Below are 22430 nucleotides of genomic sequence, written 5' to 3'. Positions count from 1 at the left end.
GACTATTTTAATTACACCTACTGTAAAAATTTATTCTTGTGATTGTGTTGTATCCTTGTATTTCAATAAACCAAAAAGCTGTTATGCATATTTCTTTGTAGTTATTATTTTTTTTAGTTTAAACCCCTCAGTCAATTATTAATGATTATGTCTATCTTGTTATATTTTTTTATCACACAGTCGCATCAAGTCAACAGGATCTGTTAAAAAGAACTAGACACAACGAATATAACCAAGGTAAAGAAATAGGCAGCGAACATCTGAAGGGAAAACCTGGAACATATTGGTCTTTTCCTAAATTGGTCTGCTCAGGATTCGAACCCGGAACTTCACAACGTGCTCACCACTGCACTATTAATATATTATCAGTGACTCTACTACTAGTCTAGCGAAATCTTTGTAGTATAGTATTATCTGTGACTGTACTACACCATTAGTGTATTCATAGGGCTCCATAAAAAGACGCATACCTATATATGTACTTCAAGATGTATATGCCTACGAAAGTCGTTATATAATATTTTAAATTTTGTCCTGTTCTGTTTTAAATTTTGTCCTTTTTATTGATTAATTGAATTTCAAACGATCTTAAGCCGGCAACACACCTGTAATTACTCTAGGGTGATTATGGGCGGCGGTAGTCACTTACCATCAGGCGAGCCGCATGCTCGTTTGCCATGACTAATAATAATAAAATGCTGTATTAAACAACTGTCAAAATTATCACTGTCAATGTCAGAAATGAACTGACATTTGAATGACAGTTAAAGTCGATGTTTGCTTTGTTGTTTTCACTTTGTTGATTTTCTTTATAATTTTTCTAATTTTGTAAAATATTTATATTCGTAGATTTATTGTATTGTATCAAAAACTCGTTCGCTATGCAATTGGCTTTCCGGATTGCCGGATGGTTCGGCTTAGTTTCTGTAATTATAATTAGTTTGTTTGGCTTTGGATGGTATATAACATTCCTCTCCTTTTTGGTATTTTTCGTTGTTGGGTAAGTTATTTTTAATAATAAATCGACTATTTTATTGTTAATAAAAATTAAGTAATCATACTTTAAAGTTCATTGTCAGTATAAATTAGGTAATTAATTAGTACACTTCCTCGATTATCATGTTAATATTCAAGATTAATATCAGTGTAATGTAACTGATTGATAATTTTGGATTTAATGGTTTATCTGAAATTTCCAGAAATAAAATTAAATACATATTATGAGTATTTCCAACAAAATTTATTCGTTTCGAATTTTTAATTCCTGGATCATAACAATAATAAGTTTAAGGCAGGTAAAATTTATTGGCGGTGGATACCCTTATCTTTGTCAGTTATATTTATTATACATCTATTTTAGATTGGGTGGTAAATAAGCATGGTTAACCCCAATTAGAATACATGTAAATAAGAATTGATTCAGGAATGGATATCTTACATTACATAAATTGAATTTTTAAATTCCCAATCTGGATTTAACATAATGCAATTACAGGTAAATAGGAAGGTCAAATGGGAAATTATAATATCTGTAAGCAATGTGAAAGTTTAAAATTAACTAAGTTGATTTTATTTTTGTGTTTTAGTATCATCACAGTGTTATATTACAACTATGATAGTAAGAAAATATTAGTTAATTTGAATGATCTTGATGATCCATTACAACAAACAGACTATAATATTAAACTCTCTAAGGTAAAGTATGTTTTAATATTTTTTCTTAAATAATTAGTAATGGCAGAAAAGGTAATGACATAGTGGAAGTAACAATCATCGCTATTGTCATTGCTAGACAGAAACAGTACCATTGACATTACATGTTCACATTGTAAGTTGATATAATTGTGCAAGATACTTGGTGCTAATTTTATAAGGAAAGTTCAGAGAAGAGTGCATTACATTTGATCAGATGCAAATAAGTGAAAGAGTAAAGAAAGGGTTTCCCACACCATTAGTACACCTACTTGATGCATTAACATAACAAAATACATTGTTTCATATCATACCCCTGATGTGTTGCCATTCTTTAAAACTGAGGTGATATCCTTCTCTTATGCCTATATCTATATTTTTATTTACTTTTTATTAAAATAATCATTGGACATTTGTAATTGATAATAATATAAAAATATTCATTATTATGATATGATAAAAACATAGAAAAATATGTCATGTTTACATTAATCAGAAATAATCATCATGGCTACACATTGACACACTGCATGAAAATATGTATCTAATTGAAGGCATTGGTGTCTAAGATACAGGCTAGGCCTAGTTTAGACACTAATGTGCTGGGCATAATGCTACATTTTATACACATATAATTCACTTTGAAATTTTTGTAAGCCCATGACTGTATATTTTTATGTGCAATAAATCTTTATTATTATTATTGATGAATTCTTAATTGGAACAACAAAAAAAATCTACAGATTACCTGTTTGTATCAACAAATATGAATATATTATGGAATATTACAAGGCTTTTTATATTTATGTATAAAAAAATATACCATATTTTTTTTGACAAACCCTATTGCAAAATTTAAAATATCAAGCTTAAATTAGCAATGACATGAGCATATCTTGGATTTAGTATGCTATTGCCAAATGATAATACTATACTAATGTAATATCAGTTTGTCTGTACCAACACATTGCAGTCTCAACTTAAAAGTCTAAAATCCATCTTCATGAAACAAAGTCTTATATTGTTGTCTTTTACAACTAGGGGTATAAAGAATATATAGTATGTTGTATTATTTCTAGGTAATAGAATTATTTGATAAGGATACGAATTTACCAAAATTTGATAGCAGAATTACTGGCAGTGAGATTGTGGATACTTTCATAAATGAAATAATAGCAATAATAGTTAATGACTATGTGACTCCATGGTATGAAATATTGACTGATGATGTGGAGTTTACAACACACGCCATCAATCAATTGGTGGTGGCTACAGGGGCCAATTTAGCAAACAGGTAAGATAAAGGTCATCGGTATAGACAGAGAACTAAGTTTATTTTATGTAGCTTCAAAATTATTATTTATGTTGCTGAACTGGATGTCATCTTGCAGAACTCCACTACACTGGTTATATATTTAGAATTATTTTGTTTAATTCTGTTATCATTTGTATATATGTGACTGCTAACAGTCAAAAATTGATCACCTCTATTACTACCAGACGTTCCACAGCCTTCAATCTCCGACTACCATTTTCTTCATACAGATTTTGCAACACGTGTTTCACCTCTAAATGAGCAAATTCTTAAGTTGAGTAATTAAGTAATTTTTAGCCAAATATATTTTATATATATTTAATATTTATTATACACTAACCCGCGGCTTTGCCCGCTTCTAACTATGTAGTTCCCATATATCATTCCTTTTCATGAACTTAAATGAAGGAACCCTTCATGAATCCGGTCTTATATTGTATTAAATACTAAAGTGATAATTACATACGTAATACATTCATAAAGTTTCAGCCAATTTAACTGTTCAATTATTTTATAGCATATATGATTTTTTAGATTGATATAACTTTTTTATTTATGAATTGATTGAAATAAAACAAACATTAAATGTTAAGTGGAGCAAACCGCAATGCATTAGTGAAAACTACATTCAAATCGGTTAAGACGTTACTGACATTAGTATGCACAAACGTAGACAGACAAAAATTCTAAAAATTATTGTTTTGGATTCTATTACGTTAATAAAGTCCCCTTATAATAGTTTTTTTTATATATCTCCCATGTACAGACAACGATCAGTTACGATTTTATTATACATATGTATTAATTGATTTATTTACATCCTACTGTAGGCAATTATTTGTTTTATTGTTTTTCGTCTAAATTATTTTAAATTATATTACAGAATAAAATGTGTGGAATGGACTGACATCCTTTCTACAAGGTTTCCAGAAGAGTTCACAACACATTTGAAACTATTCAAACAATCGAGAGTTAGGTTAAAACACATACAGTTACAGAATTCAAAAGATGTTACAAATGGTAACATGAGGCCCAGCCCAAAGAAAGAGGAGAAAAAGACTCACAGAAGAAATAAAAGTGACACTGATTTACCTTGGGGTCTTGGTAATAAAGTTTTATTTTACTATCTGCTATATTATTTGCATTTAGTAATCATATGTTTATCCAAGTAATTCCCTTATTTGCAGATGGACAAACATTCGGCAAATCAAAGTTTTACGACAGTGCCGAAAATATAGATGGGAAATCGTTAACAGATTTGTTTTTTGATTTAGAATGTTCAATGGAAAATAAACAAATTTGTCGTGACTCGTTTTGTATTGATTCCGAAAGAGAATATGGTGAGTTGTTAAATTTATGAAAGCGGGTGTTGCTGTCTTCCTTTCCCGCGAGTGTCGTAAGAGGCAACTAAGAGAACCTGTGATCGAGGGACAGGCAGCAATGTCCTTGTTTAAATATCACCAAAGGGCTAACTGCGGTTACCAATCCGTCTGTCAAGCCCCCTCCCCAATTATGGCGTAGGTCTATGTTCAGCCGTGGACAATTAATGGCTTATATGGTATGGTATTAGTATTGATGCTAGTTCCAGTGAGACATCAATGTTTATTTTTATTTATGATACTTAGAAATAAGCTGACAAACCCACCTGATGTAAAGTGGTAACCACTGCCTATAGATAAGAACAGGACCACGGATATCGCAAAATACATTGCAACAATGTCTATGGTCCCTTTACATGTTGCCATTCCCGAGGACTAAAATGTTATGACTCAGGTATATCCGAAAAATGTTTATTGAAGTTTAAAATTAAATCTGGTTTTTATTTTACTTTTTAATAAATATGAAAATTATCATTAAATTTCCTTAGTCGCTTCTTACGACAACCATAGGAAAGTAAGTGGTGGACCAATCTATGCTGGAACCACACGGCAATGGTTACGGTTGTATAGTAATATAAATTAATTAAATTCCAGCTTTACTCAACGAGGTTTCTGAAGCTGTACTTTATTTAATTACTCCTGAAGCCACATGGAAGTGTCATGCATTGAAGTTGATCCTTATCGATCTATTATCATCTATTGTCCTTCGTCCAATAATGAATCTTCTTAGTGACCCTGACAATATAAACAGAGCAATAATAAAAAGTGTAAGTACAATAGAATTTTTTTTATAAATTTACTGTGAATTTTTCAAGCACCGTAATACTATGTACATTTCATCATATAAGCGAATGAAAGTTATATGATGAAATGTAAATGACTTAATCGGTCAATATTAAATAATCTAGGTAGTTTAGATACATACATTTTGGGTTTTAAACTTCAGAAGTTAAGAAAGCATAATTAGCATTAGTAATTGCTTATTACCAATTTTAAATAGAAAATATTTAAAAATAATGTATATTTTTAATAATTGTCTTAGTGTGTTCGCGACTCAACATTGTCTTCTGAATTGTTTCTGTTAGTGATAAGAAGTTGTGGTGATGCAGAGGAATTGGACGCAACACTGGAATTAGTTCAGAAAGACATACAAAAATTGGTGAGTTTACTTAAAAATATATTAGTAAGTATTTAACTAAGAAGCAGTTCATGTTTCACTTTGATACTTTAAAAACGTCTTTACAGCGATAAAATTGATAAAAAAATATATTCTTTTATTTTCATCAACTTAATAAATTTCGGATATATTAGCTGTTTCTTAACATGAATTAATGTATAAAGGATTCATAATGAATGTCTTAAATTGTAATTTTATTGTTATTTAATGTTATGAAATCTAATAAAAAATAATGTATATTGTTTAAAAACAGCATTCAAAGGATAGTGCTGGTGAATGGGAGCTTCAAGATCGACAGAAGCTCTCATCATTGCGATATTTGACTAGGATCATACAGGCAAGAAGGGCCACTCTGGGACCACAGGAAGGTCAGTATTTTGAAATGAATGTAATTAATTTTGTTTTAAGTATTTTAAAAATATTTAAATTATAGCTTTTGTACATCACATTAAAATTGACGACTTTTCAATAAGGAAATATAAATTATACAAGAAATAGATATGTAAAGTGTAAACCTAAGATTAACCTAAAATATTTTTTTATAATTAACTAAGGTTAGAGAAAAAAATGTTTAAATCTATAGTAAATTTTAGATTTTATTTATTTTATTAGTAGTTGTTGAAATATAGTGCTGTGCTGTGACAGATTAATGAATGGACAAAGTCTCACTATGAAGATCACCATATATATATATACCAAAGACGTGCCTCGTCTTGAAAGTAAATTATTATTCTTGTTTTATAATTTTATACAAAAGACAATATCGGAAAATGTAATTAATTACATATTATTTTACATAGTACGTTTGTTCCGTTATGGAACAGGCTAAGGTCAGAGACCATGGTGCCTAGATTTCAGTATGATAATTTGTCTGGATTTTTTTTAATTGATTGCAGTATGTTACATTTTTTTTAATAACTTTTTTCCGTTTATTTTTCTTGTACAGGATCAAGCACGACCAATACAGAGAAAGTATCTGAAGAAGTATCGAGAACGTTGAAATTTTTGAGAGAGACAACAGCATGGCGCTCCAATGCACAGTACTTGCTTGAAATAGAGGTCAACGATGATGGTATATATTTATTTATTGTATATTCATTTAATTTAATCCTAAAATCCGTCAGTTGCTTCAATTGGTTCGAGATACCTACTATTAAGCGAATGAGTAAGATGTTTCTGGCATTCTGGATAGAATTAATTATATACTTACATTACAAACATCATAAAATATAAGTAACGATATATTTGCGGACCCATAATCAAAGAGTATAGATGACCAGAGGGAGACTTTGTACAAAAGTCGATTGCTTGTGAACCTCTGTCTCATTCGTGTTTCAACCGTGAAGTAGTTGTGTTTGCATGGCATTGAAGGGTGGGATATGGCGTGAATTTACTGGGTATAGAGGAATAACACCTGAGTCCTTAGGAATGGCAACACATGTAGCGTATCATGGGCGAAACAGTATACTTTGTTATGTCCATGGTACTGCTCATGTCAATAGGCGACGGTTACCACTTCACATCAGGTGGGCCGTCAGCTTGATTGCCATTCTAAGTTGTATAAAAAAAATGCTCCACAACATTTCGTGTCGAGAATTTCAAAAGAGGTGATTAAGACGACAAACTGCTACATTTCATTTTTTAGCAGTACAGCATAATTTATCAAGCCACTTGCCTAGTGTGATAATAGTACGCTAATATGCGATCAGTGATTGGTTTGGTTGTTAAAATAATTTTACAGATGCGCCATACACATCAAAAGCGGTTCTGGACAACCTAAGGTCTTCAGCTCTAGAACTGTGCGACTCGTACCTAGCACCAAACAAGCCCACTGTAATGGGTATACCTGAGAATTGCTATTCGGAGCTGGTGAGGAAAATAACGATGGAAGGCGAGGAGTTCACCAACAACCCAGCGGCCTGTTTTGACGATGTGCAAAAATGCGTCTGCGTTGCTTTAGAGGTAATTTTGTACATTTGTCATGAGCACGTTTTTTTCATTTCCTATATTTTTAACCGACTTTAAAAAGAAAGTGGTTCTTAATTCGGTTGTTTTTCTTTTGTTTGTTACCTCATAATTCGGTTAGTTCTAAATCGATTTGGAAACTTCTTTTTATCTGAAAGGATATACAGATTGGTCCTACAGAAATTTATCAAAACCAGTTCTGTAGTTTAGTTTTTAAATTTTAATAAATGGTTTTGTTTCAAATGATGTTGGGTTCTTATGGGATACTATCTTTATTTATATAAGTACAATACTGGGGTTGATACTGAATTGTTTTATCAAATTCGATCTCTAAAAGAAGTACATTTTGTTTTGCAAAAAGCATAATCACATACATTGATCAAAAATGAGATGTTTCATAGTGACATTACAGCCTTATTGATATTGTTAAAATATAAAAGTGAGTTTGTTTGTCTGTTACCTCTTAGCGCCTTAACGGCTTAACAAGAACTATGCAATTTGATATACACATATGGGATAGAGAAAGACATATGCTACTTTTTTCCCACTCAGTGAATATATTTTCACATTTTATGCGAGGAAGTCGTGGAGTAATTAGATATTGTTTCATAACAAGCAAAAGTTTATAGAAAAAAAATAACATGGGAAGAACTTAGTAAACTTTATAGTATAACATAAAAATAATTGTGAAAATTGGTTGAGAATTAGTGACGTAATATAGTATATATATAGTAAATAGTAATACTATAGTAAAGTGTAGCCACAAAAACCTTTTAACAATAATTATTTTTATTCAGGACGATCCGTCGTGGCAATCTGATTTCATGATGGACACCGAAGATAACGCAGACAGAAATTACAGGTAAATTCTTGCTACTATTATAAATGTGAAAGTGAGTTTGTTTGTTACCTTTTGGCGTCTTCACAGTTCAGACAATTGTTATTAAATTTAGCATACACACATTTTAATGGAGAAGTACATATGCTATTGTTTATTTCGGTCAGTCACTATATCTTGGTTCCGTGAAGTTGAGGATAAAATCTTTCTAATATAATAAAACAAACGCAGCGTAGGATGACTCCCCCATTAGGTGGAGTGACGAGTGACGACGACGTAAATACATTGCAGGGAGTCAGTAGATGCAGGTGGCTCAGGACCGTTCTTTATAGCAATGTATGGGGGAGGCCTATGTTCAACAGTGGACAGATAATGACTAGCTAATAAAATTGTATCTATGCATGGGAGATATTTAAGAAAAAATATATATATGAGTGGCCATTACAAGATCAATCGATGCCAAAAAAATAATTTTTAGAAATTTTGTCTGTCTGTATATTTGTTCCAGTATCATGTTAAAACTACTACTACATGAAATTGGATGCGGATTTCACAGTGGTATTTTTGAAAGCCTAACTTAAAATGTGGTGTATGTTTTATATTGGTACATCATCTACAATTGATATATTAGTTTTTCTATTTCTGGAAATCACGCGTACGATTTCGTTTATAATTAGCGATACTCGTGGTGTTGTTTGTTTATATATAGACGCCCATTATTTATTTGCATAAAACGTAAAAAATCTTGTATGTCTTACATATAATAATAATAATAAAAGATATTGTCCAGTAAAAAATATCAACGTCAATTTAAAAAAAGATATATATATAAATAATATGGGTCTAATACCAGAATTTACTTTAATAAATTATTTATAATCGAGTTAGATATGACGTAACATTGCAAGAAAAATACAGACGAATTGAGAAACCCCTTTTTGGAAGTACAAAAATTAATTGTTAATAAATATACAAACGTAAAAGTGTAATTAACTAAAAAAATATATTCTTATTTACTAGGCCAAAGTCACAGTACACGCTAGTAAGTCATAATGATTACAAATAATTTGTTCCAGTGATTTAAAAAAAGACGACAAGCCCGATAATAGAAAATACGGTGGTACGTATTTAGTAATTATATCGTTATTTACACATTGTACCAATATCCTGATACCCTACATCCTATTTAATAAGGGGTGACAGTTTTACAATTCATATAAATGCGAATGTATCGATTTCTATTAAATTAAAAAGAAAAAAAAAAAAAGAAAAGTAAAGACGTTGTCAAATCGTCGACATTAATTTTACTTGAATTATAAAAATTAATTATCCCACCAGGGATTACATGTATTATGTATATAGTATGTTTGTTTTATGTTATACATTTGCCATAACAATATGACGTCTAAATGCAACGTACTTTAAATTGGCAGACAAGTTCAAGAGAATTGTGAAATCATGTCTGAACCAGTTTCCAAGATTGTTTTTCAAGCCCAAATATAAGTATGAGGTCCCGTTCAAGTCCTCCACCTTTCCTCGTTCCCTTACACGAAGAATACCAAGTAACAAGAGCCACACACTACCTAAATGCAAAACTTTTGGTATTACTGTATTACATTACGAAATTTCTCATTAAATTATTCCTACTACTATATCCTAGTTCCACTTTTTTCTCATCATCATCATCATCATCATGAATCTATATATTATCCACTGCTGAATATAAGTCATTCCATTTATCGTTATAAAGTACGATGTCTATATACATAAGTAACGGTAAATTAATGGACTCACTGTGTTTTTGTCGTTTCGACAACGTTTCGACTTCATACGGAAGTCTTCTTCAGGAAGCGTTTGGTGCTTTGCGTTACAGCGTTCCAGCGTGCGAGGCGAGACGCTGTGAGTTCATTAATTTACTTATATATATATATATATATATATATATATATATATATATATATATATATATATATATATATATATATATATATATTCATTAAAAATGACTAATTGGCGTATTTATATATGTTTTACTCTGCAACATTTGTACAGGATCGCTATTAAAGTACTGTTTTTCACTACTGTTCCTGTTCAGTTTGGCTGATACTTCGGACTATAGCGGTTACTTGTTTTGCTGTAGACATTTTGATTTCCGATTTTATGGAATTTCGATCCTGACTCTTTCTATAACTCATTGAGATATTTGAAATATAGTCATAGGGCAATAAAAGACCATGTCTCAGTTCAATATTTTTTTGTTTATTTGTTATTATTATTCACTGGACGTGTGGTCCCGGCATACAGTAGGCCATCCCTTCCTTTGCCGTGTGTGTCGTAAGAGACGACTAAGGAAGGGCAGGGGATGGGCAGCAGCGTCCCTCTCAAAATATCTCTAAAGCCTAACTGCGGTTGCCAATCCACCTGCCAAGCGTGGTTACTACTGGCAAAACCTCTCAAGGGGCGGCTTATGTTCAGCAGTGGACGGTTAAAGGCTGATATGATGATGATGATTTGTTCACTGGCATGCATGCATTGTTTATAGATTTCAACTTTAAACTTTGTGATATTTTACGATAGAAGAAAATATTGCTGTAGTTCCCCAAACGCTGTCGAGTATGTTGACTCAGTGTCGATCGAAAACATTGTTGAAGTTAGATTTATCTATTTTTATAACAGTAAATATTTTTTTTCTGTTCTCTATTTTCTATTTTTGAATTATTGTGCATACAACATTTAAACTAAATCTTGAAAGGTTCGTTTTGATAAGAGAAAAAAGTCGGGAATTCATCGGCTAATACGTTTTAATAAAAATAATAAAATAGCAACAGTTCGCCTGTGTATTTTTTTTAACTTTTATTCTTTATTGCACTTGTAAATTACATATTTTTATATAACTTTATCAAACGTTCTGAATTTTATTTTCTTCATTTTTTTTTTTCGTGTTAGTTATTGAATATCATTTAATTATAAACCTTCAATTTTAAGTGTACGTGATAAAATATATAGGTAATAAATTTATTATAATGGTAATAAATAAATAAAGTATATAAATTGTGGCAAAAACATATGCATTTTTTACAATTTATTATAACAGGCGATGTGCTTCCGCTACCAACCTCAAGACACAACCGTTCAAGATCCGACATAGTTGGTAACTTCGCTCAAAAAATGATCAACGAAGGAGCAGGTTAGTACTGTACTTGTTTTAAATATTTGAATATTATTATTTATTCATGTTACACAGGATTATTAATGTTATTAATATAAAATTGTATGTTTGAATATTTGTTATTTCGTTCCAACTAAACGTTTCAACAGATTTAAATAAAATTTACAGATGATATACAGATGAATTGTAATATTTACAGGTATTAAAATTATGCAAGTAGTATATAATCGAATATGAAATTTAAGTTATAAATTAAACTTTCTTCCGTAGGTCCATCAAGTTTGATATCAGCGAATACAAGCAATCTGTCTTTATCACACTCAGAGATCAGCAAAAATGCCAAAAATATGATGTCACCATTGTCAGCATGTATTATTGAAACTGGTAAGTTATTCTTTAATATTCAACATCGTTTTAACTAAAAAGTATACATTATTACCACAGAATAAGTAATAGCACTAAAGAAGAGTATGGATACTCTTTGCCTTTCGATCTGACCTCACCCCTTCAAATACGCATTAGCAAATATTCGCTTCAGTTACTGATGTCGGAGAAGGACACAATATTTACGAGGTATGAAGAGGATAACTGGATAGTCTCGGGTAGTTTTAATTTTTTATAAAATTGATTTTATTTAATTTTTAAATCTATTATCGCTGCGTCCCACTAACCTTGTACTTTTTTTAGAATGTTGCAGGTATGTTTAATTTGGTCCTTTTTCAACACGTCACCTATTTGGTCGACATACGTCCATCTAGGGCGACCCCTATCGACGTCCTGATTATATTTTATTTTCTTTTATTAATTTTATTTTCAGCACTCGTACAAGAGAAAGGACGCACGTTCGGTACATACGCCATAGCAGTTACAAGGCTCTCCGACAATGCGGTGTGGCATATTTATAGGCGGTACAGTGACTTCTATGATCTGCATACTTCAATCAAAGAAAAGGTATAATTTTTTTTTCAATTCCCGCTATTAAAAATTTTTTGTTGTTGCAGTAAACAGAATTATAGACATGGTAACAAATGTCTTGGAAGGGGTTGTTTAATGAAGACTAATGCTATTTCATTGCTAGCATATATTTTAAGCACGGAGGAAATTAGCACCACTTCTATATCTATATCTTGAGTTTTTATGAGCATTTATGGTGTAAAAAAGTCATTACGCATTTTGATATTGTCTATATCATTTGGATAATTATAAGTATATCAATTTCGATCGAATTTTTCATTTCGATATTATATATTGAATAACCTATATTTAATATATTTGTCATTGGACTACTACGTAGAGATTGTAATAATAAATAGATATTTCTATATATTACTGACCCTTAACAGACATTATGTTGACCTACGCACCGCAGCTCCCCTGGAAACCGTCGTGGTTAATTCGTAGTGAATTTTTATTTATTTATTTATTTATTCATTAAAAATAAATACAACATTATAATAGTAAAAGCCAAATCAATGTTATAAATCTAGTGTGCTAATATACAAAGTTATAATAAAAGTATTTAACCTAACTCCAGATATTTCTGAGCCGCTTTTAATATCTTTGGCAGGCTACTATTAAAAATATCAATGTTTATAATATTATTTAATAACGGTTAACAATTCGACATGATGGGCCATATGACTTCACATCATCCACAGTTATTATCAATTATCAGTACCTCGCCGGCTTATATCGATAGAGTAGGCGGGGCTACCATTCTAATTTCTTTTAAGAAAAAAAAAACTGAACATATATTTTTTTATTTACAGTGGTCAGAGCTAGGAAACCTTCCATTCCCAGCCAAAAAAACCTTCCAAAACACGTCACGCGCGGTACTCGAGAGTCGTAAGAAGATACTAAACAGTTACCTACAGAAGCTTGCGAACTTAGCTCAAGAGACGAGGTATACTGCGCTATTGTCCGAGGAATATTTGGGTGGTTTCCTTAGTGAAGAGATCCAGGCAGAGAAACATAATAACACGGTAATATTTATACAACGTAGTCCTTTAACAAGTATAATTACATTGCACTGCAGAAGACTTTTCAATAGTACACACAATACATACAACGATAAACTACGAGACCAACTAAATTTTTTTATTTATTCTTATTTTTTTTTTATTTATTTTCTCCACAAATTTTACAGAAAAATACAGTTACATGAAAAAAATACAACTATATATGTATAATTACAATGATATATGATAAACTACGAGACCAACTAAATGGGACCAAGACGGTCCTATTTTAATCAAGTTATCAATATACTAATGTTTATTTATTCTAGTATTTATTTTCAATTTCTTTATTTTAATTCTTCAAATTTAATCATACTTTATTATAAACAAGCAAGTTAGTAATGATTTTAATCAATATATGAACTTAATTTTTTTTTTAATTGTAAATTCAATTTTTATTTGAAAAAAGTAACAGCTGAAAATCTTAAGGTAATTTTAGCTGAGAAGTAGGGTACTTCTCAGCTAAAATTACCTTCCGAGCTGAGCGATAGGTTCATAAAAAATAACCGTTTAAAAATGCTTAAATAGTTGATGTGATTCGAATGAAATTTGAACATAATAAAATTGATTATTTTATCCTATTTCACGCGGGAATTGTCGTGGTTTATTATAGGCCACACAGACTAAATGCAATGATTAAAAATTACATTCATTTATGTTTTGTTTACTTTGTGACACAGTGGCGCCTCTAGATATTATTAATCGCAGTAAGATTTTGTATATAGTTAATTTTAAACTTTCGTGTTGTTGACACATATTTTAAATAGACTATCGAGACTTCACGCGGTAAAAAAATTGCAGGTAAATAGTACTTACCTGCTTTACTATTGCCGACGTTTCGACGTGGATTGAATCCACTTTGAATTCGAAGTCACGTTAAGTAAGCGTATTTAAAATAAGATTTTGTATTATGATAATATACTTTTATTAAAAAGCCACGTAGTTTAATATTTATTTTTATTTAACTTGAAATGAATTGATTAATGACGTAGTATATTCTGTAATTATGAATTGACAGCGAAATATTTCCTCTCATTATTGAATAAACGTAGGTAATTAACAAAATATAACTAAAAACTATAAATAATTATTTTCGTGATTTTTTTCAGATCGATGCGCTTTTTGTAAATCCATTAAAAGCTGGAATGAGGACGCTTAAAAATATGCCCGATCAATTTGTAAACACTGTCGACGGCGTTATGGATGGTAATCATTTATTTATATGTAAATTTTATATTGATATATTCTATGAAAAATATTTGTTTCTACACTTATAATTTTTTTTAGGTATATCGAAGGTGTTTCAAGGGAAAAGCGATAATTATAGTGATAACTTAAAAAGTGGCAGCTCTTCTGAAGGACAAGAGGTCAGTTCTATCATTAATGTTTATTCTTTCATTTTGAGAGTTAACACAACATTATCCTAATGATGATAATTCAATCACGACATTGCGTTTATAAAATGTCTCTGACTACCCTATATAGGATTACACTTATATACTTACTAATATACCTATTAACGGCGCTGGTAGAAGAGAAGGGCAGCGGCAATAATAAAATAATATATTAGAGAGGCTTACCAGTATAATGTCCTTGACGCGAGCAATATATATATATAAAAACAAAATAGGTATTAAAAGACATATTTAAAATATAAAAATATAAATTTAAAAGGTAAACTTTTATAAAAAAGGTCTGTCGCCAACAATACCGAACACTTCACACAAGTATTCTGTCCTTAATGTATTACTACACGAAAAATAAATGTAAATGGAATAGTAATTTTGCTAGCGCTATCGGTATACTCTGGTGGGCTATCAGTGACAAGTGATAGGGGAGGATGAAAAGGTCACTTGGTCTACCATGACGAACTTAAGAAGATTTGATTACGCTACTAATGATAATATGAGAAATGTGGTTAGCAGTCCTTCTCTTCTAGTCTACTAAATCAGAAATTCATACATGATACAGGTGTACATCAGCTTATGGAAGAAAGGAGGCATAGAGCCCCTGGTTAAAGATTTGGCTCCACTAATAGCAATCTACCGCCTTCCCCTCCTCTACTCCAGTCATAGAGGCCTGGTGAGGCCAGCTTGTGTGAGAGAGAGAGAGAGAGAGAGAGAGAGAGAGAGAGAGAGAGACTACACAGTATGAAGTAGTACTAAAAATATTATTATATATTCTGATAATAAATAATATAAAATATATATTAAATAATATATAATATATTTTATACTTAATAAACTTTATTTCCTTAAACAAAATTAGTCTATGGTATGACCCAACACTGGGCAAAGCCTGTCTCATGAAAGTCAAAGCTAGATATTTAATTTATGGTGCAGCGAACAGGGTTAATTTAAATATATGGCATTTAATGTGAGTGAGAAATTCTGTTTAGTATAATTACATAATATACTGTTCTATTATACTACTATTACAGCGTCATATGCACAAGACACATTTAAACATCCGGAGCCGATTGGCTGATACTGCAGCGAAGTGGAAGGAATCCACCCATATAGCCCGACCCCAGTGGCTGCCTCAACGGTGGCCGATTCGGGTGGCAGGTTTTCGGAACGGTGGAGGGGTCGGGAATCAAAATATTTAAAATTTATTTGTAAAGCAGGAAAAGATGTCTTTTGGGATGTGTTTCCTCCTTTGTCATTTCCGATGTAAAAAGGCCATAGAGTTTGGAGACATTAATGTGTGTTTCTTTGTGTTATGTATCTGTCTGGATCGGTATTTTTTTTATTTGAAAGCTGGTTTAATTGGAATGGGTTTCTGTCAAAACAATCTTAGAATAAACCATCGAAGGGTTCTACTCAAATTATTTGTGTACGCATAGATTCCTATTTATATATATGTATATATATATATATATATATATATATATATATATATATATATATATATATATATATATATATATATATATATATACTATAGTATTTGCTCGCATCTTCATACGCGTGGATTTTGAAAGTAGATAATTATAGATGGCGTATCAAGATAAAACATATCAGGACGTCAGCTTGTTTACCATTCTAAGTTGCGTAAAAGAAAAGTTAGACTCGTTGGATTAGTCTGAGTGGTTAGTAGGTAGACAAATGATTATATCCTGATGTTGTTGTAAAAAGGGAGGCATTATAGTATGTTTGAAGCTTTTGTCTGTTCTTTTGCTTGTCATCGTCGCTTTCAAGAAAATGGACTGCGGTTCAGTGCATTTTATTTAAGGGTTGTTTTATTTGGTTTGTTTCGTAGCTAAATCTGATGAAAATCTGTCGACTCGTTTGGTAACCATCAGTTCTGTCATGGTAAAGGGATCATAGCCATGCAGTCATAAGCTTTAAGGACTTAAAAAAGTACTCGTCGTCTTCTGAATTTGAAGATTTTAGATGGTATCATAGTTTATAAATTTATCGTTTTTGTTGAGGTTGATTAAATAGGATTTTCTCAAAGCTTATATACGAAAATATTCAACATATTTTTTATGAATAAAATGTATAAAGGGGTCAGGCTTGGACTCTCACCTTGCATACTCTTTTAAGCCGACTAAAAATATTTGGAAAAAAGAATGAGAGCGAGAGAGAGTTGGCCACAGAAACAAGTGCTCTTATTTTTTTTAAAGAGATATATTATTTTATGTATTCATTATTAAGTTTATTTTTTATTGGATTATTCTTTTAATTATTATTTTTTATTCTATTTATAGGATGGGGATGAAAGTGTAGCGCTACGGTTGTTAGAAGAAGTACTGGGAATAAGAGGACTTTGGCTGAGACGTCGTCTACTTGCTCCGCTGAGAACTCTCATATCGGATCGTGTGGATAAGTATGAATGTGTATATCTATATGTAAATTAAGACTGATTATTACTCTATTACAGATTTTTAATTGTTAAATAAATAATTAAAATGTCATTCGACTTTATACTATTCAAGTATCAACGTTGAATTCTGCTTCTGGATAACAATAGATACTCTATCTATTGTTTTTCAATATTATTTATATTGGCAGCATAGATATACTTATGTTGCACAAATTCATAGTTGATGTTCTCGTTAACAGGCCGCTAGATGGAAGTATAGCGTAGTCCATTAATATCTGCCATACGAATAGGATGTCTTGCTGGCATTTTATAAATTTATAAGCGTTTATATTGTATTATAAGTTATTATTTATTTCTTGTTTGTTCTCAGGAAAGTTCGAGAATTAGTGACATCATTGACATCTCCAAGAAATGTTGTAAAATATTTAAAGAAATTTAAGTAAGTATATATTCACACATATGGATACGCTGATAAACTGTGCATAGTTGAGTTTGCACGCATACACATTTTTTAAATAATCAATTTATATACCCTGAATACGGTCACTTTTTTTTTTTGTAAATTGTGTCTTTTTCAGGCAGTGGTTAACGCAAAGGAATAATGTGAGTTACGTGACCAGAGACTCGGCTACTAAGGCTAGGACACGTGTTGCTGCTAAAGTTGCTCTTCTCGGTGCCTGCACAGGTAATCAGTTAGGTAGTGTTGTATAACGACTTCGCGGGTTCGATCCCCGTACAATAAAAACCTTTCTATTTATGAATACATACGTCTGAATGGATTCTACGTATAATATTTATACATAAAAAAATAGACATTATGTCATATCTGTCATGTCTGCTTAGTTTGGAACTAGATGGCGCTGTGCAATTTGTCTAGAGGTATTTTTTTAAAAAGAATATGATCACAACTCTCCCAAGTGCGCTTTGTAGAGGTATTAGCCGTTGTGGAGAACGTGGTACTTGAACTTATTTCGCCTTGCATGTTTGAAACTAGTATATTTGAGGGCGAACATACCACCATCTATCCAATTAAGAGTGTTTGTTGAAGACAGATTCAAAATTTTAACACCCTACATCATTCCTTACTTCTCTTCTTTTCTCCTCTCATTATTCATTTTCCCCCTCTGAATTAGGTATATATTTTGTCTCGTCCCAAGCAAGGGGAGAGACTGCAGCATAATAGCGGTGGTCCTTAACTCTTTATTTTTTAACATATATATATTTACTGACAGTTGCGATTAGGGATGTACTTCTAACAAAAAAAATACACACGTAAGAAAAACTTAAAAAAAATGTATATCATAATATAATTATAGAATAATGGCTCAGTATGTATTTATTAAATAAAAAAAGAGAGAGAAGAGAACGCCTACTTTCTAGCTGGTATTTCACCTCATATGCCAGACGCTAGTAGCCCCTGGAGAAGCCGAGACAAAGGGGTTCTCTCCGAGGCCTACTTATTTCCTGCTCGAAGGGCGAAGAAGACCCGTATTGTATTAAAAAAGTACTAACAACCGTTTACTATATTTTTTTTATCCAAATATTTTTTTATTTAATAAAATTAAATTATAGATGATCTGCGTCATATTGCCGGTTCGGATACTGCACGAAGAGGTTTGCTGACTGTATTCGATTTATTTCAAACCCAAGAGATAAATCGGAGGCTTATATTAGTACTGTTAGAAGGTAAGTTTACTATTGTTAAAAGTTTCGTAAACATACATTATATTTTAATGTAATAACAACCGCATACAGCTTGCGCTCAGCGCCACAGCCGCTCATGATTAAGGGTCTCGAATAGATCCCAAAACAAGTCGAGCTTTCTCGATCTAATTACATGTAAGTTAAACCAATAGCTATCGGTTTAACTTACATGTAATTAGATCGTATTACATTACATTTACATGTATTACATTAAAATATAAGTCTGCTACTGAAATAAGTGTAGTACTTATTTCTATTGTAGTAATAGAGTTATAAATATATTTAAAGCTAAAAATTATTTAAAGCTTTAACTGACCGTATTAATCCTAAAAAAAAAACGTAAAATCTAATATAATATCTAAACGTATGTACATAATTAATATATATGTATAATTAAAAAAAATTGCAAATTCTGAACGGCTAAAAATAATAAATAAAATAAGCAAGGTAAGTTAAATAATATCTTGTAAAAACTTGTGCTATTCCACAATTTCATTTTTATTTAACACTTTGTCCAGTTTATGAACATGATGTTTAAAACTTAATATAGATGTAAATTTATTATTTATATGTTATTTTCATGTTAAAATTTATCCTCTTATTTCTTATTTTTTTAAAAAGAAGAACTATAAAGAAGGAGATATTTAATTCGGTTATTTTTTTATTTGTTTCCTCCTAACTCAGTCAATTTTAAACCGATTTGGAAAATTCTTTTTTATCTGAAAGGAAAGGTATACATACTTACAGATTTGTCTTATAGAAAATCTATCAAAATCGATTCAGTATTTGAATTTTTAGATAAAAATAACTGGTTTTGTCACACTTTAAGTCTTTTTTGTTTATGAGGCACAATCTTTAGTTATATTTATATTAATTTTGTTTTGTTGCAGCGATATTAACGAATCTGTTTCCTGATAATAATATACAAGACCTATTCAAGAAGCTGTATTCAAATTCTTCCAGAGTACCAGTTCCAAAGAAATCAGTAAACATATGAACTAATTATGTTCACAAAATGTAAAATAGAAATGACAGCTACATATTTAATTTTTATTAAATATGCATACGCGACCATTGTGCCAATTACCTTTTTGGTAAATTGTATTCTATCTTTAATTAATCATTTATATGTGTCATAGATGACTCAAAGTTTTTATCTATCTATCTTTAGTAACCTTGGTTACTAAGTATTGTAGATAGTCGTGAGCGCTTTGAGATTGACGACGTGGAATAGTCGTCAGGAATGGTAACGCATGAAGGGTGCTATGGGCGTCACAGTGTATTTTGTGATGTTCTGGTGTATTAGATAATTTATATTAATATATTTTTGTACATTTGTAATGGATAAACTCAAAAACTACTCAACCGATTTTGAAAAATAAAACTAGAGATTCCTACGAACTTTACAATGATGTAATCCCAAGTATCAAAGATTTGCTTATTAAAGCTAATACAAAATACTAATTTATATTTGTATCTACTCGTGTGAAGCCGGCGGATCATTACGATTATATGTTTTAAAAGTAATATATAATTTATAATTATATTTTTATTTTGTATTTTATAATTTAAAAGAGGTTAGTTGTGAGTTTCGTATTATAATGTGGCATGAGTTGTGATATCTTAATAGTGTCTAAGTCAACACTTGTATACCTGAAAGTATTGTACCTGTAATATTTGGGGTATACTGTAGTAAAATTTATTTTAGTTGAATTATACAATCTTGAAATGCCCAATTGTGTGCTTTTCTAAAGTGTATTTATTTATATAAGTTAGTATAGGTAATTGACTTTCTTTGTGGGAATAAAACTATGGAAAAGTAATAAAGCTTTGAGGCTATTGATGATACATTAATTGTTACTAATAGTGCCTTGCATTCACTCACATTTTAGAGGAAGCTTCTCTCATATGACAATATTAAGTGTAAAACTATTGCATGATTTATTTTATACTATAAGTTGAGATTTACTATGATAAAAATTTAAATGCATTTTAATTTGTCAAGAAGAAGATTAGTCAAGAGAGCATCTTTTTATTTTTAAATTTAAAAATGGGAATTTTTAGTCCGCTTTATCTGTCAGTTTAAAAAAAATCTGTAACTCTATTGGTCTTGCGGTATGAACTCTCTTAACCTTTGGAACTTGAATAATCAATGCATATAAAAATAATGCAAGATTACTTGTAAATAGATTAAATTTATATAATAAATTAAATAAATTTATAAGTACATAATTTTTAAAATATTTGTTTGACCAACTAATGTGACCAAAATAGTTTTTATATTGTAGATCTGAACCATAAAATACTGTTTACTGAACGTGATCCTGTTTACTAAATATTTCTATTGTGTAATCTTAAAATATTTTTCTTCACTTTTGCTTTTTTGTTATTGTGTAAAAAGTATTGGAAAGGGTAACCTAAATGGATTGAGTTAGTACTATTATAATTTTTGTTTTTCTATTTCATACAGACTTAAATTAAAAATTTGAATATAACCTGTAGTTTGTCACATCGAAAAAAGTGTTATCACAGGTTTATCGTTTCAATGTGGAATTTTGCCAAAATATCAGAATTGATTTTAAAATTATTTCTAGGTAATTTTCTATCATCAATAAAGCCATTGTTTACTTTTTATGTAAATATACTTTCACATCACACACGTGATACGAATTATCTACGTTAACATGGCACGCCTCTTCAACTTTTTACTTCAACGTGATACTCTTTTTGTGTTTGTGAGAGAACGTCTTCGGTAGCGATCTGGTCAGATGAGTATTATATTCCTTGGTCGAAACCTTGTAAATATTTTAATTCTTTGGATTTTGGAGGGGCGTGGCATGTAAGTGTAGACAATATTTTTTATTTGTACTCCAAATCGTCGAGTTTGAAGGTATTTTTCTCTTATGAATAATAATAAAAGGACGAACAATTCAGTATTAGAGCAATAATTTTTATACACTGCTAAAATGTTAGATTTCATAATTTCAAACATATCAATGGTCTTGTTTTATAGTTTATTTTTAATATAAATACAGATTATACATTCCACCTGTATGTACCTACTGTTTGAAAAAATAGCCGTTTGTTGTACTATAGATAAGTATTTATTTAATTATTGTAGTAATAAATTTTTAATTATATAACAATATTGTTTTATTGCCGTGTGGTCCCGGCATCGAATAAGCTACCTCTTCCTCTACCGTGGGTTTCGTAACTGGCAACTAAGGAAATGTAATAGTCAAAGAATGGGCAGCAGCGTCCCGCAGGTTTTAGTTCAGGTCTGAAAAGGTTAAAAAAGCCACATTACATGAATCCACTGGGCTTATTACAGACTTTGAAAATATT

General features: G+C 30.7%; 1 protein-coding gene across 2 annotated transcripts; it reads left to right on the top strand.

Annotated features, from left to right (window-relative positions):
• The first annotated feature begins 770 nt into the window (after window positions 1-770).
• LOC113522450 (sorting nexin-13-like) lies at window positions 771-22224 on the top strand. Of its 2 annotated transcripts, XM_052894662.1 has the most exons (24): window positions 771-1000; window positions 1587-1695; window positions 2772-2986; window positions 3891-4111; window positions 4195-4347; window positions 4981-5153; window positions 5429-5545; window positions 5817-5931; window positions 6510-6635; window positions 7305-7525; window positions 8326-8390; window positions 9443-9486; window positions 11461-11553; window positions 11806-11919; window positions 12353-12486; window positions 13305-13517; window positions 14663-14759; window positions 14841-14920; window positions 15994-16140; window positions 17266-17384; window positions 17752-17820; window positions 17960-18066; window positions 18954-19067; window positions 19976-22224. In XM_052894662.1, exons 1-24 carry the CDS (start codon window positions 882-884, stop codon window positions 20080-20082), a joined length of 3072 nt encoding a protein of 1023 aa, XP_052750622.1. In that variant the 5' UTR covers window positions 771-881; the 3' UTR covers window positions 20083-22224. The 2 variants fall into 2 exon arrangements, with proteins under 2 accessions (XP_052750622.1, XP_052750623.1); XM_052894663.1 differs by lacking the exon at window positions 15994-16140 and having other exon boundaries at window positions 19976-22223.
• Window positions 22225-22430: the final 206 nt, after the last annotated feature.

Source organism: Galleria mellonella, unplaced genomic scaffold (genome assembly GCF_026898425.1).
Source record: "Galleria mellonella isolate WM207_F2 unplaced genomic scaffold, CSIRO_AGI_GalMel_v1 utg223, whole genome shotgun sequence".
In the NCBI taxonomy this organism is placed as follows: Eukaryota; Metazoa; Arthropoda; class Insecta; order Lepidoptera; family Pyralidae; genus Galleria; species Galleria mellonella.
This window is presented reverse-complemented; position numbering and strand designations above follow the sequence as displayed.